The 16,915-nt window shown below is 44.6% G+C and overlaps 1 protein-coding gene across 7 annotated transcripts; it reads left to right on the forward strand.

The window, feature by feature from the left end:
* Positions 1 to 268: 268 nt before the first annotated feature.
* On the forward strand, positions 269 to 16,593 carry ZC3H11A (zinc finger CCCH-type containing 11A). 7 transcript variants are annotated; one of them, XM_056511295.1, is made up of 19 exons: positions 269 to 632; positions 2,812 to 2,881; positions 4,037 to 4,088; positions 4,962 to 5,120; positions 5,577 to 5,696; positions 6,345 to 6,468; positions 7,532 to 7,729; positions 7,937 to 8,053; positions 8,527 to 8,604; positions 8,855 to 8,965; positions 9,258 to 9,320; positions 9,489 to 9,590; positions 9,839 to 9,904; positions 10,843 to 11,358; positions 12,500 to 12,573; positions 13,397 to 13,673; positions 14,402 to 14,553; positions 14,843 to 14,907; positions 15,464 to 16,593. In XM_056511295.1, the coding sequence occupies exons 4-19, from the start codon at positions 5,067 to 5,069 to the stop codon at positions 15,729 to 15,731; spliced, it is 2,385 nt and encodes a 794-aa protein (XP_056367270.1). In that variant the 5' UTR covers positions 269 to 632; positions 2,812 to 2,881; positions 4,037 to 4,088; positions 4,962 to 5,066; the 3' UTR covers positions 15,732 to 16,593. The 7 variants fall into 7 exon arrangements, with proteins under 7 accessions (XP_056367270.1, XP_056367269.1, XP_056367268.1 ...); XM_056511294.1 differs by having other exon boundaries at positions 269 to 612; XM_056511291.1 differs by having other exon boundaries at positions 270 to 612; positions 8,527 to 8,607.
* Positions 16,594 to 16,915: the final 322 nt, after the last annotated feature.

Consider the following 16,915-nt stretch of genomic DNA (forward strand, 5'->3'; position numbering starts at 1 on the left):
ATTTATTTATTTATTTATTTATTATGGAAAGGGTGGGCAGGCTTTGGAAGGGGCTGCCCAGGGAGGTGACAAGGGAGGGCTGGACGTGGCACTGAGGGCTCGGGGGGATCGCGAACAGCTTGATGATCCTGGAGGGATCTTCCAACCGAAATTCTGTGTGCACAGAGCAGGGTGGTGAAACGGTCCTGATCGCTTCACAGTGAGAAGCTTTGCTCCCTTTTTTAAGGGTTTTTGAAACGCCGGGAAGCAAAAACAGAAAATTCCGCTCCGCCTCAGGCGCGCGCCCGCTCTTTCCCTTCCCGTCGGGCGGGTGAAGTCAGGGTGGTGAAACACACTCCTGTGCGCTTCACACGGAAAAAGCTTTTCCCCCTTTTTGAGGCTTTTTGAAAGATTTTTTAAACGCCGTGAAGCAAAACCACAGAAAAATCCGCCTCAGGCGCGCGCCCCTCCTCTCTCCCTCCCGTCGGGCGGTGAAGCCGCTTCCGGCCGCCATCTTGGCAGCGGGCGCGTGAGGCCGCGCGCGCGCCGGGCGCCATCTTTGAGCCGGGCACTGGGGACACGGCGGCGGCGGCGGAGCGCGGCGACAGCGGCACGGCGGCCCCCGGGGGCTCGGTAAAACTCCCCGATCCACCGTAAATAAAAGCGCTTCGGAGCCCGGCGGCGGCTGCTGGGAGATGGGGGCGCGGGAGGTGGTGGGGAGGGGGGGTGCTGGCCCGGCCCAGCCGCGACTCCTCCGCAGGCCGCGCGTCCCCCGCGCTGTCCCCACAGCTGAGGGGTGAGGTGGGATGAGATGGAACTAAATGGAATTAAATAGAATTAGTGGGAATAAAGGCGGGATGAGGTGGGTTCCTTCCCCCAGGGCTTTGGGGAGGGGGCGCTGCGTGCCCGGGGCAGGCCCCAGGCCTTTCCTTGGGGCTTCTCCTCCCTCCCCGAGTTGCCATCCCAGCGCAGTTGTTTATAAATGTCGTTTGCAGGTAAAACCTCCTGTTCTAGCAGCGCGTCCGAGGGGCTTTCCTGCTGTAGTCACCTCATTCCTGCTCATTCCCTAAAGCAGCTTCAGCACTGAGTAACTCTGGAGGCAGCCGGGCTGGATCACTCCCCTGGGTTGTTCAAACAACGCGATTCCCTGAATTTTGGGGGATTTTTCTTTTTTTTTTTTAAAGGTTGGAGCTGAGAGATTTCTGCTTTCTGGCGTCGATTTTTGTTATGGAAACGCCAAAAGGAGATTTTTTTTGTTGTTGTTATTGCAGGGATTAGAGCCTCCAGGTTATTCCCAGATTTACACTCAAGGTTACACTTCCTAAATAAAACCCAACTTTATTTGGCTGTAAAAAAAAATAAATATAAGAGGAGATTTCCTGGGGAATGAAGGATTTAGGGGTTGAATTCGGGCATACCTGAAGCAAAGCAGGAGGTGTTGTTGGATGTGTCCAGGAGTTTTCCAGGGAAAACATCCTGGGGGTGTCACTTCCCAGCTCCAGTGACACTTTTCCAAGGTGAAATCCACGGGAAATATAAGAAATTTAATTAAATTTAATAAAACATTCTTGTGAGGGGGAGGAATTGTCACAGGAAATCGCTGCCAGGCCCTGGGGTTGAGCTCAGAAATACAAGTTTATTTTCTTTAATTCTTCCTGTTTTATTGAAGAGTGGATGTAGCAACTTCCCTTAGTTTGGGATTGATCCTTGAGAAGGAAAAAGCTAAAAAAAAAAAGGCTAAAAATGGGATTAAAATGTAGAATTCCTGGTGCTTTCCTTCTTTGTCACCTGATAAACAGGAAGTGAATCATCAAATGTCATCAGGAATTCAAGGCACACACAAGCAGCAGGAGAGGCTTTTCCAGGAAAATCTGGGGGCTTTAAATCCAAGAATTCTTCACAGGGAGGTGCAGGAAAACTTCTCTTGGCTGTTTTGATTTATTTCTCCATGAAAAATAACTTGGTGTTGGTTTTTTGGCCTGGTTTTTGCTGACCCTCAGCTGCTGCATTTTGGATTTCTTTGATTTTTTTTTTTTTTTCAAATAATTGGTTTAAAAACATTTTACTACAAAAATTGTAATGGAATTCTGGACAAAAAAAAAGTGTTTAAAATTCTCATTAACTTCTGCTGAGTGCACCAGAGTTACTCATTTTTATTCAAGTTTTTATTTCTGATTGCCACCTTGACACCAGTTTAAAATTAGAGTTTCTAATGAACCTTTTTTATAATTAAATTATGATGTAGTTTAGAACTTTAAGAGGGTTTTGGGGGAGGGGGGTTGGTTGATTTTTTTTTTTTTTTCTGTTGTTGTTGTTTCTTTTCAAGGTTTTATTCCCACTCTTTAAACAAGGTTTAGACTCTGAACTGGAATATGGAAAAATGCTGATTTAGTTTATCAAGGAATTAAATCTGAAGGGATTTTCTTTTCCCCCAGGGTAGTGGATGTAGGAATTTTGCATTTTTAGGTGTGGCTGACTGCCTGAGGAAAGGAAATTGCTGCACCCAGCTGGGAATGACCCCAATTCCCAGGGATTTCAGTGCTGGCTGAAGAATTCAGGCTTGAAATTTAATTTTAACTCCCAAGAGCGTTGGGGAAAACACCTGGAAAAACGTTGAACTTCACAAGAAGGAGCTCCAGGAATTTTTAGGAGTAGATTCCCAGGAATCTCCATGACCCAAAATCTGTTTTTGGAGGTTGAAAAGTGAATTTAACCCCGTGGAGATGGAAGAAGGGGAGAGAACCCTGCACTTAATTCCTGTTTTATTCCCTTATACAGCAGTCAAAAAAAATCTCTAATATGAGAATCCAACTTTTCCTCTCTTTATTTTAGATTTGGAAAAATTCCCTGGGCAAAAAAAAAAAAAAAATATACAAACCTGGGAAAATTCACTAGTGTTTGTGTGAGTAAAAGGTTCCAAATGTTTCTTCTTAACCTGTAAAGAACAATTTCATTCAGTTTTGTCCTTCCCAAAGAGTCAGAAATGTCAGAGGGGTAAAATTGACTTTTACTTGGATTTTAGCTGGTTTGGTTGCAGCTTGTGTGGAAAAGAAAAAACTAAAAATGTGATTTTTATAAGAATATCCAAAAGAAAAATGTGATTGACATGAAAAAAATCAACTTTGATGGCACCAAACCCCCCAATCAGCTGCTGGATTGGAAGCAAGAAAATGATGGATAAATGGATTAGGGAGCAGCACAAATGGCAAAATTGTGACATTTGATGGCAAACCCAATGAATTCCTGACCCAAATTCCCAATCCCAGCTTCCCTTCTGCTTTTCCTTGGATGAAGAAAAATCCATTCCCAGGGATGGATGGATGTGATTGTCCCCAAATCCCCTCTCACCTCCATCCCCTCATCCAAAATCCCACAAATAATCTCATTTCCCCCCCCCAGTGAGAGATTTACCTGCAGTTTGATGTGGGAAATGGGCCAAAATTCCTGATTTTTTGTTGGTTTTCTCCTTGTTCTGCTGTCCCCCCCTCTTTTGGAGTGTGTATAAACACCTTTGTGGGTTTATACACACAAAATTTGGGTTGGTTTTTTTTTTTTTGCTGTACAGGTTATAAAGACGGGGAAAGGTTTTTGTGTTTTCTTAATAGGTGAAGAAATCTCAGAAGACCCGAAATTGCAACTTACTGAATTAAATAATTAAAAAAAAAAAAAAAAAAATAGAAATTTCCCCAGCTGTGGAAGATGGAGCCTCATTTTTGCAGCCACTTTGAATCCTGAGTTCATCTTAAAAAAAAAAAAAAAGGCGCTGGGGCTTTTTTTTTATAATTTTTGTTGTTTTTTGTGGTTATTTTTGTTTTTTTTTTATTGGAAGAGCTAAAATATCCCTGGCTATCTCCAGTCTGCCACTTTTCCAATGGACTCGATTCCTCCATTAGTTGTCAGATTGTTCTGAGAGCACCTCAGAGTTTGGAATTGTTGGCTGAGAGGTTCCCTTGGAATTGTCAGGAGGAAAAAAAAAAAAAAAAAAAAAAAAAAAGGCAAAAAAAAAAAATTCTTTCTGCCCCTTTGTTATTCATTGACGGACTCCTTCGGCCTACAGGAGAGGGAACTGCATGGCTGGGAAGATCAAAATCTGTGCTCAACGTGGCCAGGTGGGTGAGCTGCAAAACCTCTGGGAGTGGGGAAATTCTGGGATGTGCTGCTTGGGGATCACAGAAATCATCCTTGTTCTGCTCAATCAATAACAAATTGATTTGAGTTTAATTAATGCCAGTAGTTCCAATTAAAGGTGTGAAAATGTCATCTCTAAATCCATTCTTGAGGCTTGGACTTGAGATGTTCTGTTGTTGTTCTGGGAGTATTATTATTATTTTTATTATTATCATTATTGTGTGATTATTCTGAGATGATTATTCTTCTGTGATTATTATTTGATTAATATGTGTTTATTATTCTGTGACTGTTATTGGTTATTATTCTGTGATTACTCTGTGACTATTATTCTTTGATTTTAATTATTTGGTCATTATTCTGTGATTGTTATTCTATTATTTTTATTATTATTCTGTGATTATTAGTAGTATCTAATTATGAACATTTAATTTCAGATGGGAAAGAGGAGGTTCTGTTAATAATCTGGGTATTCAATAATTCATGATAATGAATTATTGAATCAATAATATTGAGAACTCAGAATTACAGAAATTGGGGCGCACCTTAAAATTAATGTTTAATTAATTTTCTCTACCTCAAGACTCAGAACTGTTATTAAGGTCACAGATTGGAATTTATGCTGACAAAATTCCTGCAGTTTTGGACAAACCTGACTTAAAATTTTACCTGCATTTCCCAAATGACTCTGTTTTTAAAATGGAATTTTGCACAAATTCACCTTCATTTCAACAAGTTCACCTTTGGTTCTGTACCCAGCTGATTTCAGGTTGTTATGCCCCTCCAGAAATGAATGAATTAATAAGAAACTACTCCAAAAATACCAATTTTTGTTGCTGTGTCCCTTTCTGCAGGGTTACTTTTAAAAGAAGCTGTCACAGCTAAGGCAGGAGCAGGCTCTGAGGGAGGCACTTGTGGCCAGGCTGCAGCAGAGCCGGATCAGAGCCGGGATCAGAGCCATGTCCAGCCAGGGCGACGACTGCTACTTCTACTTCTACTCCACCTGCAACAAGGTCAGTGGCTCCAGCCTGCAGTGCCTTCACTGCCTTTTAGTTCCAGGAAAGAAACAAATTCCTCTTTGTTACTTCATTATTGTTCAGCTGCCAGTTCTGAAAACTGGATTTTTTTAAACTGTCAGATTTCCCTTTCCCATTTTAACCTGTGTGCTTTTCCCATCCCATTTTTTAACTTGTGTGATTTCCCTTTCCAACCCATTTTTTTAACCTGTATGATTTTCCCATCCCATTTTAACCAGTGTGATTTCCCTTTCCATCCCATTTTTTAACTGTGTTCGTTTCCCATCCCATTTTTTTTGTAACCTGTGTTCTTTTCCCAATCCTGTTTTTTACCTGTGTTCTTTTCCCATCCCATTTTTTGTAACCTATGTGCTTCTCCTTTCCAATCCCATTTATATTTTGAAACTGAGTGAGGTTTTTTTCTGTTTTTTGCTGATTTCCTGTGGATTTCAGGGAGACTCCTGTGCCTTCCGCCACTGCGAGGCCGCCCTGGGCAGCGAGACCGTCTGCACGCTGTGGCAGGAGGGCCGGTGCTTCAGGAATGTCTGCAGGTTCAGGCACATGGAAATCGATGTGAGTCTCCCCAAAAATCCCAAAAAAACTGCCACAGCTTCCCAGGGATGTGAGGGGATAAGTGTCCTTTCCCAACAGAGATTCACCAGGAGAAAGGGAAAAAAAAATCAGTTTTGAAGGTGTTTCTCGGCAGGAAATGATCTTATTCTCTGCTGTTGTTTGTTTGAAATGTTGTTATTCCCTAATTTTATGCCAGAGAACCTGCATGGATCCCACTCCTTAAATGTGGTGGGAAACAGATTCCTGAGAGCTGGAAAATGGCCCTGGAATTCTCCCCAACACTTATCCTGAGCTCTTGGGTAGGGAGAGAAAAAGATGGGAAGGAGCTAAAGCTCTGAAAGATTAATTCAAATGGATTTCACCAGCAGTTGAAATCTGAAAATTGAAAATTTTCCTTGTGATTAATCCCATTGTTTTGGATTTTGTATTAATTGAACTCAGTGTGCTGTCTTTTCCATCTAAATGATAGGAAAAAATCCAGATAAATTCCATTTCCCAACCTCCAAAACCTTATCTCTAAACCCCAAAATATCTTTAGCTGCCCTTTGGAATGAATTCCACCCTTCCTTATGACCTGTTGACAAACTGAGACAGTTTGCAGATGCAGGGGAGAATTCCCTGAGCTTGGCTTTGTGGTTTTTCCCTCAGAAAAAGAGGAGTGAGATTGCCTGTTACTGGGAGAACCAGCCTGGAGGCTGCCAGAAGCACAACTGTGCCTTCCACCACACCAAGGGACGCTACGTGGACGGGCTCTTCCTTCCCCCCAGCAAGAGTGAGTTTGCCACCTCTTCTCTCTTCAAAATATCCAAGAGTTAATGCTGAACATTCAAGAATTCATGCTAAATACTCCTTAAAATTGTCTGGACAGGCTGTTCCTACTCCTGAGCAAAAGTGAGTTTTCCATCACCTTTTCCCTTAAGATATTGAAGAATCAATGCTGAATATTCCTACATGGGTGGGCTCTGCCTTCCCCTGTGCAGAAGTCAGTTTTCCAACTCTTTTTTTCCCTCAAAATATCCCAAAATTCATGGTGAATATTCCTTGAAATTGTGTGGATGGGCTCTTCCTCCCCCTGAACAAAAGTGAGTTTTCTATATCTTTTTTCCTTGGAATATCCAAGAATTAATGGTGAATGTTCAAAAATTCATGGTGAATATTCTTCAGAATTACCTGGATGGATTCTTCCTACCCCTGAGAAAAAGTGAGTTTTCCACCCCTTTTTTCTTGGAATATCCAAGAATTTCTGGTGAATATTCCTACATGAATGGACCCTGAGCAAAATTGAGTTTTCTGCCTCCTTTTCCCTCAGAAGATTCAAGAATTCATGCTCAATATTCCATAATATTACATGCAGGCTCAAGGAATTGTTTTATGGCTGAAGGGGAGTTTGCAGTCAGGGGCATGGAGTGAAAATCTGATTTTTGGAATTTTTTTCCCTACTCTGTGCTTGGTGATTTTTGCTTTTCAGGTTTCATTTTCCCTTTTCTCCTTTAACCCCTTTGTGGGTGGGGAATAAGGAACTGAATCCAGGAGTGTTCTGTTATCAGATTTACAACATTTGGGGTCAAAGTTTGGGATTTCTGAGTCACATTTGAGGTTTTTTTTTCCCAGCCACACTTACTGAAAGGGAGGTTTATAGTCAGGGGAATGGAGCAAAATTCTGATTTTAAATTTTTTTTTCCCTGCTCTGTGCTTGGTGATGTTTGCATTTCAAGGTTCTTTTTCCCTTATTTTTAAGGGTGGGGAATAAAGAATAAAGAACTTGACTCCAGATGTGTTCTGTTACCAAATTTCCAACTTCAGGGTAAAAATTTGGAATATTTTTCCTTTTCCAGCCACTCTCCCAAGCCCCCCTGAGGCTGCAGAGGATGAGGTGAAAATGGTGCAGCTGCAGCAGAACAAACTCTCTGTTCAATCCAACCCCTCCCCACAGCTCAGGGGGGTGATGAAAGTGGAAAATTCTGAGAATGTTCCCAGTCCCACCCATCCCCCAGTGGTCATCAACGCTGCAGATGATGATGAAGATGATGATGGTGAGAAATCTGCAATTTATTGAAAATATTTCTGCTTTTATTCAAGATAAAAATCACTAATTTGTGAATTATGCAGCAGTTGGAGCTACAGAAAAGAATCATAAATATTTTTATGGGTTGAAATATTGAACCAGCTAAAAATGAATAATTCTGGTTAAATTCCTACTCCATAAATGATTTAATTTTGGGTTTGATCTTCCCTTCCAGACCAACTTTCTGAAGAAGGAGAAGAAACCAAAACCCCAGTCCAGCCACCACCCACAGAAAGCCACAATGGGCTGAGGGTGATTTCCACCAGGAAATCCAATCCCAGTGCAAAGCAAGGTATTCCAAGAGCTGCAGGAGGAGGGATTGGGAGGAGAATTTCACAATTAAAAGCAAAATATTCCTAAAATAAAATAGAATCCAGGGATGATGGATGCAATCCAGGAGTTCATTTCCACCTAATCACATTCCCCAAGCAGGGAAACTCCTCCTGGTTTGGTTTTGTGGGACAAAATGGAGTTTAAAGAGTTTAAATGGAATTTGAAGAGTTCATATGGAGTTGAAATGTCTGAAAATGTCCCCTCAGGCACTGTGGAAAGCCAGATCCAAGGAATACACAAATCTTTAATCCCTCTCCATGAATTTGTGCTCAGAAGTTTTGGATTTTTCCTTTGGAGGGTGGAAAAAGCTGCCACTTTTCCAAAATCCCACCTATTCTGGGGATTTTAACTCCAGGGCAGTGTTGGCAGTGTTGATTCCCAATATTTTGGGAAGGATTTATCTCCATTTCCTGAACTATTTTGTGCTTCCAGATGACAACTTAAATTTCGGGATAAAAACCTTGGAAGAGATCAAACTGAAGAAACTGAAGGAAAAAGCCAAAAAACAAGGTGGTGAGTTAATATCCCTAAAATCCCTCCTTCCTTATCCTTCTTTTCATCCTTGGGCTTAATCCTGGATAATTTGCAAAGGAAGGAATTTTTTATTTTTGCACATTGGAAGATCCTGCAGGGACAAACTTGGATGTTCTTTGGAGGGGGCTACTCTGCCATTGGCAGCTGCTTGGAATTCTGAGGGAAATCCAGGAAATTGGTAATTTTTAATTAATTGCTAATTATTAATTGATGTTTTTCCATGCAGAAGGTCCATCAGGAGTGGCTGTGGATCCTCTCCAGGCCAGGAGCATTCCCGTGCCAGAGAAGGAAAACGTCCGGACCGTGCTGAGAACTGTCACCCTCTCCTCCAAGGAAGGTAATCCTAAATTCCCATTCCCAAATCCCAAATTCCCATTCCACAGCCCCTAAATCAAATTAGTGATGATTAGGATAATTCAGATGTGGTGCTACCTTTCCTGATTTGAATTTTTTCAAGGTGGTGGGTTTGGTTGGAATTAAAGCTCAGGAAGTTTTATCATTAAAACAATTTTCTCCTCACAGTCCTTCCTAAGTTCCTGTGGTTTGGTTGCCAGCAAATGTCATTTTTTGGGGTAAGGGCTGCATTGGGGATGCTTTTGGTACACTGAAAAGATTATTCCTGGTTTTAGGGGAGGACCCTGTGATCCAGCTGAATATTCCTGACAGACTGGGGAAAAGGAAAACTGTCACAGGTGAGAGCTTCTTGTGATATCTTTACCTCAAATATAGCAAATTCTGGTAGGAATTAAAACCCAAAATTATTAACAATTCGTCTGGGAGGATTCAAGTTCGTGGGAGATTGTCTAAACCCTCCTACAGAGGAATATTCTGAAAGAATTTCTCATTTTGTCTTTTTGAAGGTGGGAAAACTTTCCTTCCCCTGAGGAGAAACGTTGGGGACAGGCTGGGGAGGAAGGCAGAGCTGCAGGAAAATGCTGACAAGGCCCCAAAGAGAGGCACAGGTACAAAACCACCTGGAGTTTCTGTCCAGCTTGTCTCTTTGGATTTCTGTCCAGCTTTTCTATTTGGGATTTTTTTCTCCAGTTTTTTTTCTGTTGGGATTTTATTCCTCCTTTCTTCTCCTGCTTCTTTTTGTTCTCTGGTTGGGGGTTCAAGGTCTCTCTGAATCCCACTGAGGTGCTCCCCTGTCTCATTTCCCACCCAGTATTGGGATTTTTGCCACTTTTTAACTTTTCCTCTTGTTTTTTAGTTCAAGTCCTGAGGTCCCTGAAGGAGAGGCTGGGGCTGCCCTCTGAGCAGAGCAGCACTGAGACAGGTAAAAATTAGATTGGAAATATTCCTTTTTTTTTTTTTCCCAAGAACTTCCATGCAGCCTTAAGTTGGTAATTTTAAAGCATAACTGGCTCTGAACTTCCAAATCCAAGTGGTTTAAAGGAGGGAGAGAAGTTTATTGTTCAGGGAATTGGGATTGTTCAGCCTGAAGGGGAGGAATTTTGGGATGGGAGGAATTTCCAACCTGCAGGAAAGGTGGAGAGGGAATATTCCCAAGGGATGGAGGGACAGGGGGAGGGGAATGGCTGCAGACTGATGGGGTTTAGATGGGATTTTGGTAATAAATCCTTCCCTGGAGGGTGGGGAGGGGTTGGGATAGAATTCCCAGAGGAGCTGTGACTGCCCCATCCCTGGGAGTGTCCAAGGCCAGGTTGGACAGTGGATAAAATTAATAAAAAGGACAAAATTGATGAAATGGGATAGTGGGAAGGGTCCTTGCCCATGGGATTGGATGATCCCTTCCAACCCAAACCATTCCAGGATTCCCTGTGCTGGTTTGGGTGGGATTTTGGGAATAAATCCTTCCCTGGGCTGGGATGGAATTCCCAGAGGAATTCCTGGAAGTCTCCAGGGCTGGATGGGGATTGGAACAAACTGGGATTGGGGAAGGTCCAGCCCATGGCAGGGGTGGGAATGGGATGATCCTTAACATCCAAACCATTCCATGATCCCATAAAAAATGCCACTTTCAGCACTCCTGACTCATTCCCAGAGAGCCCTTGGCTGCCCCATCCCTGGCAGTGTCCCAGAGCACTCTGGAGTAGGGGGAGGTGTCCCTGGATCACCCTTCAAGTCCTTCCCACCCAGGGAGCACTGAGAGCCCTCAATCCCAAATTCCCTCAGCACTGGGAGAAATTCTGGAGACTTTTCCCCCCCCTTGAGCTCAGTTCCACTGACCAGGTTTGGTTTCTGTGCCTGCAGACAAAGCTGCCAAACCCATCGAGGAGATCAGGGTGAAAACCCTGGAGGAAATCCGGCTGGAAAGAGCCAACCAGAGACGAGGGGAGCCCCCAGGCAGAGCCCCAGGAGAGAGCAGGAGAGCTGAAGATCCCAGTCTGGGAGCCAGAGCCCCCCCTGGCACCCGCAGCAAACCCCTGCCGGGAGCCCTGGCTGAGAAAAACCACAGGAGGTCGGCAGAGGAGAAGGAAAAAGCTGAGGAGTTCCCCAGCAGGGCCAAGGCTGAGGCTGATGCCAGGAAACAGAACATTCCTGCTCCAGCTGTGGCAGGCAGGGCACAGCTGGCAGAGGCTGGCAGAGCCAAGGGGGCCGGAGAAGTTCGGATCAAAACCTTGGAGGAGATCAAGAGGGAGAAGGCGCTGAGGATGCAGCAGAGCGGGGAGAACCTGCCTGGGCCTGTTCCTGCTGCTGCTGCTGCTGCTGGCCAGCCCGAGGCTGCCCTCAGGGGCAGGAGGCTGCTCAGGGTCACCAAGCTCATGGGTGAGGAGGGAATTCTGCATCCTTTGGGGGTTCTGCATCCTTTGGGGGTTCTCCTTCTTCCCCTTGGGAGTTCTGCTTCTTCCCTTTGGGGGTTCTGCTCCTTCCCGTTGGGACTTCTGCTTCCCTTTGGGAATTCTGCTTCCCTTTGGGAATTCTGCTTCCCCCACTTTGGGAATTCTGCTTCCCCCACTTTGGGAATTCTGCTTCCCCCACTTTGGGATTTCTGCCTCCCTTTGGGAGTTCTGCTTCCCCTTGGGAGTTCTGCTTCCCCTTGGGAGTTCTGCTTCCCCTTGGGACTTCTGCTTCCCTTTGGGACTTCTGCTTCCCTTTGGGAATTCTGCTTCCCCCACTTTGGGAATTCTGCTTCCCCCACTTTGGGAATTCTGCTTCCCCCACTTTGAGAATTCTGCTTCCCCCACTTTGGGAATTCTGCCTCCCTTTGGGAATTCTGCTTCCCTTTGGGAGTTCTGCTTCCCCCCTGGAAATTGATCCTGTTAGCTCAGGAGTCACTTGGATTTGTCCTTCTGGGTGTGCTTGAAAGGCTCTGGGGCTAAAAGGTTTATGGGATTCTCCATGGATGCCATGAGTTCCTGTGTTTCCCACTGGAAAATTCATCCCTTGAGCTTTCAGGCTCCAGAGTTAAAAGGATTTTTTGATTCTCAATGAATTCCATGAGTTTCCTGTGTTTCCCATTGGAAAATCCATTCCTGGAAAAGCTTCAAGCTCTGGAGTTAAAAGGATTTTCTAATTTCCCATAAATTCTAAGAAATTCTTTGAGGAAAATTCATCCCTGGAGGAGCTTTCAAGCTCTGGAGTTAAAAGGATTTTGTGATTCTCCATGAATTCCATAATTTCCTGTGTTTCCCACTGGAAAATCTATTCCTTGAGGAGCTTTGTGCTGTAATTCCCATTTTTTTTGTGCCCTGGTTTTGTGTGGTGGAATCTTCCCAGTGCTGGAATCCATTCCATTCCCCTTTGGAATAGGGTTTGGGAAGGATTTATCAGCACAAGGGCATTAAAAATTTCATCCTTAAGATTATTTAGTCTATGATGGGACTGAAGGAGAGAGAAAATACTGCAGGAATTGCTTCTGTTAATAAAATAGAGAAAAAAAAATTTTAATTTTTTTTTTTTTTTAAAGCACCTGGAAGAGAAGAAAAAATGATTGTGGAGCTGAACAAACCTTCCCCCAGAGGGAGCTCTGCACCTGCTGAGGTGAGTCTGGTGTGGGGGTAAACAAAACTTCCAGTTTTGGGACAATCCCTCACATTTCTGAGCATTTTGGGACATAAAATAATAAATTTTCCCAGCAATTTTGTCACTTTTTTATTCCTGCTCCTTGTTTCCTCACCTTTCCTCATTTGGGAATTGGGGTAAATCCTAAATGCTGTTAGGAAAATTCCCAAGAAACAAATCCTCCCTTTGAATTAATTACTTAATTTGAATTAATTTTTTAGATTATGCCTGACAATAAATAAAAAACAGAAGTGGGCAAAATATTTTTGTTTTCAGTGGTTCTTTTTCCCTGATATTTTTTTTTATTTTTAAATTTCCAAGCTGGATATTTTAACCTTAAAAAGTTGGGATTTTAGATGAAATCAGGCTCTGTAGAGGAGCTTGGATGGTTTTGTATTCCCTGAAAAGATGGAACAGGACACAGGCAGAACCTTCTGCTGCATGGAAATTTGGGGTTTTTTTGGGAATTGCAGTTTTAAAAGTACATTTCCATAGGAGGGATCTTGGAAAAAAATGTTGGATTTTAATGGTGCCACGTGGGGCCTTTTTGGAGGGGTTGGCACCCAGAATTCCTTGGTGAATCCAGAGATTTATTTATCTATGGATTTATTTACCCACAGTTTTTTGGGTTTTTTCCATAGATATTTTTTTTTACCCATAGAATTTTTAATCCACAGGTTTTTTTCTCCATAGCTTTTTTATCCATAGGTTTTTATTTTTTTCCTCCACAGATTTTTTTTCCCCACAGTTCTTACCCTAATAACCCTCTTGTGATGGATTTTTTTTTTTTTTGCCTTCTCAGAATTCAGGGAATTCTGGAGTTCAGGTGAAGAGCCTGGAGGAAATCATGTGGGAGAAACGTCAGCTGAAGCAACTGCAGGAGGAGAAAGTCCCAAAAGGATCTGGGGCAGCTGCAGCTGAAATCCAGGAGAAGAAGCAGGAGAAGAGCCCAGAGGCTGCAGGGGGATCAGCCCAGGCTGGCAGGAGGAGGCTGGGCAGGGTCCAGGAGGCCCCAGGGGGGAGCCCAGACAAGGATCCAGGGAAAAAGGGAGCTCAGGGGGCTGAGAGGAGAGGCAGAGGTGAGAGCTGGGAGTGCTCTGGGATGGGCTCGGGGTCAGGCAGCTTGGGAATGGCCCAGGAATGTCCATGGGCATGGGGGGAGCTCTGAGATCCCCCTGGAATGCTGCTGGGGATGTTTGGAGCAAATCCAGAGCAGGGGTTGGATAAATAATAAAGGGGTTGGATCCACAAAGGGGTTGGATAAAAAGGGGTGGGATTGGATGAATAAAGGGATGGGATTGGATAAAAAAAAGGGTTGGATAATTAGATAAAAAGGAATGGGATTAGATAAAAAAATGGATTGGATAAAAAGGAATGGGACTGGATAAAAAAAGGGATGGGATTGGATAAAAAGAGATTGGATCAAAAAAGGGGTTGGATTAAAAAGGGGTTGGATAGAGGAGTGGGATTGGATAAAAAAAGGGATGGGATTAGATAAAAAAAAACGGATTGGATAAAAAGGAATGGGACTGGATAAAAAATGGGAATTGGACAAAAAAAAAGGGATGGGATTGGATAAAAAGAGATTGGATCAAAAAAGGGGTTGGATTAAAAAGGGGTGGGATAAAGAGGAGTGGGATGGGATAAAAAGGATGGGAAGCATCCCTGGAACACAGAGGGTGACCCTGGCTGGTCCCAAACCATCCTGGAATTCCAGAATTATCAGCAAAACCTGGGAGTTGGTTTTTGTTTTTGTTTTTTTTTTTACCCAAAGCTGGTAAAATTGCTCCTTTTCCCTCCACTCCAGCCAAATCCAAGGTGAGCCTGAAGCCTCTGGATGCCAAAGCCTCTCCCAAGCAGCCCCTGAAGAGGAAGGGCCCCGAGGGCCCCCCCCCTGCTGTGGTGGCTGTGAAGCCACTCAGTGCCACCACTGGGGACAGCCAGGAGCCCTCAGCCAAGGTAAGGCCCCAAACCCTCCCTCCTTCCCAAAAAAAACCTGGGAAAAACTGAAACTTCCTCCAGCTCTCCATCCCTTCTCACCCCAGAAGTGTCAGGGGCAGCACATTCCTCCTCAGAATTCCCTGCTGGCATTTGGGCAGGAATTTATCCCATTTCAAGGCAAAAATTCCTTTAAAAAAAAGAGAATTCCTCATTTTGGGAATGCCTTGCTTCAGCTGAAGCAAAAAAGGAAGAATCTCCTAAAATGTGGGTTTTATATCCTAAAGCTTGTGCTGCTCCTCATTGGCAGGTTGTTTCCAGTTCTGCAGAGAACAGCCCAGGCTCCAACCCTCGGAGAGAGAATTCCCAGAGCAGGTAACTGCAATCCCAGGGAGGGCTGGGGGGGCCACCAGGGGCAAATTCCAACTGAAATCCAACAGATTGGGAATTAATTGGAATGAATTGAAACCAGTTTGGGTTTTCTTCAAATGCTTCACTTGGGCAGTGGCTCTCTGGGGTTTCTATCCAGTGACTTTTTGGGTTTTCATCAGTGACTTTTGGGGGTTTCTTCAGTGATTTTTTGGGGATATTTTTGGTAATATTTGGGGTTTCTTCTTGCCCCTTCTCCCCCAGATTCCAGCTGTGTTTCCTCACAACTGAATCCCCAAACCCTGAACTGATCCAGCTCATCCTGGACTCCCCAAACCTGACCCCAGACTTCCCAAAACCAATCCAGGACTCCCAATACCAACCCAATACTTTCCAAAATTGATCCTGGATTCCCAAAACTGATCCTGGACTCCCCAGACCCAATCCCAGCCTCCCGAACCAGCCCCAAACTCCCGGAATCCCCAATAAAATTAAATCCACTCACAAAGCTCCACCTCAGGGACCTCCCACACTGATGTTTCCCTGTCCCTGTTCTCCCCAGCCCCGAGCTGCAGCCTGGCAGCCAGGGGGGGTCCCTGGCACAGTCAGAGGTGTCGGGATCCTCCTCCTCCTCCTCGCTGGAGGTGCCGGTGAAGCTGCGGCGCCTGAGCTCCGCCGGGGCTGCCAAACCCGCCCTGTCCGTGGAGGACGACTTTGAGAAACTCATCTGGGAGATCTCTGGGGGAAAACTGGAAGCAGAAATCGACCTGGATCCAGGGAAGGATGAGGATGATCTCCTGCTGGAACTCTCGGAGATGATTGACAGCTGAGAGCAGGAGTTTTAACCAAAAAAAAAAAAAAAAAAAAAAAAAAAAAGCGGAAAAAAAAAGACGCGACACCAAAAAAAAAAAAAAAAAAAAAACCACTTTAAAAGAAGCAAAATTCTCTCCCCCACCCCCCAAAAATCCTGTAAATGTTGTTGGTCCATGGAGGAGATGCTGTTCCCAGCTGGCACAGCTGGATTGGTAGGAATAGGCAGAGTCTGTGCTCACTTATCCCAAATTCTGAGTTATCCCGGCGCTGCTCCCACACGGGACAGGACAAAGCACTTGGAATTCCTGGGGGACACAGATCCCACCTCCAGAGCCATCCCAGCTCCTCCTGGACACTGAACCCCAAACCTGGAGTTACTATGTCAACTCTGGAATCCACAGATGGACTCGGAACTGGGGGGTTCAGGAGCCCCTGGCTGGGAGAGGGAGCGGCCGGGGCAGCATTGGGGGATTTGGGGATTTAGGACCAAGCACTGCCAGGGGGAGCCTGACTCACAGTGATCCTTGGGATTCTTCTGATGGCACCAGGATCCTCCATGGGCAGCCAAAATTCCTCCTGGCTGCCTGCAGGAATTGGGGAAAAGGAAAAGGAGGATTGCTTCAAGTGCCTGTCGCTCCTGAGGATCCCTCCCTGCTGAAGGACTGGAATCAGCCTCTCACATCCAGCATTTTGGGAGGGTAAAAGCACCTGGATTGTTCCTCCTTGGCTGCTTCCCTCTTTTCCAGCCCATGAAGATGGGATTGGGTGGAATCCCCGTGTTTTTTTTTGGTTTATGAAATTTTTCTTTTCTGTAAATATTTTATTCTTCCATTTTATATTTGTATGATTGTATTTAAGGGATTAAAGGTAGGCTGCTCACTCTGGTTTCCGTGCAGAGGTCTGCTTTCCATGGATTATTTTAGGAATGGGATCAAACGGGTTGGGAGTTCTGAGTGTTAATTAGAAATTAATGAGGCACAGGAGCAGGGGGAGGGTTGTGGGATCATCCAGGGAAGGGAAGGGAAGGGGACTGGAGAGTTCTGAGGGAGCTGGGAAGGGTTTGGAGAACCCTGAGGGGAAGGGGAAGGGGCTCAGCCTGGAGAAAAGGGGGCTCAGGGGGGATTTGGGATCTCATCCCAGGAACAGGAGGGGGACACAGGACATGGGCGGTAGTTCTGTGATTTTTGGCTTCTCAGGTCTT

Source organism: Oenanthe melanoleuca, chromosome 26, assembly GCF_029582105.1.
Source record: "Oenanthe melanoleuca isolate GR-GAL-2019-014 chromosome 26, OMel1.0, whole genome shotgun sequence".
NCBI classification, from domain to species: Eukaryota; Metazoa; Chordata; class Aves; order Passeriformes; family Muscicapidae; genus Oenanthe; species Oenanthe melanoleuca.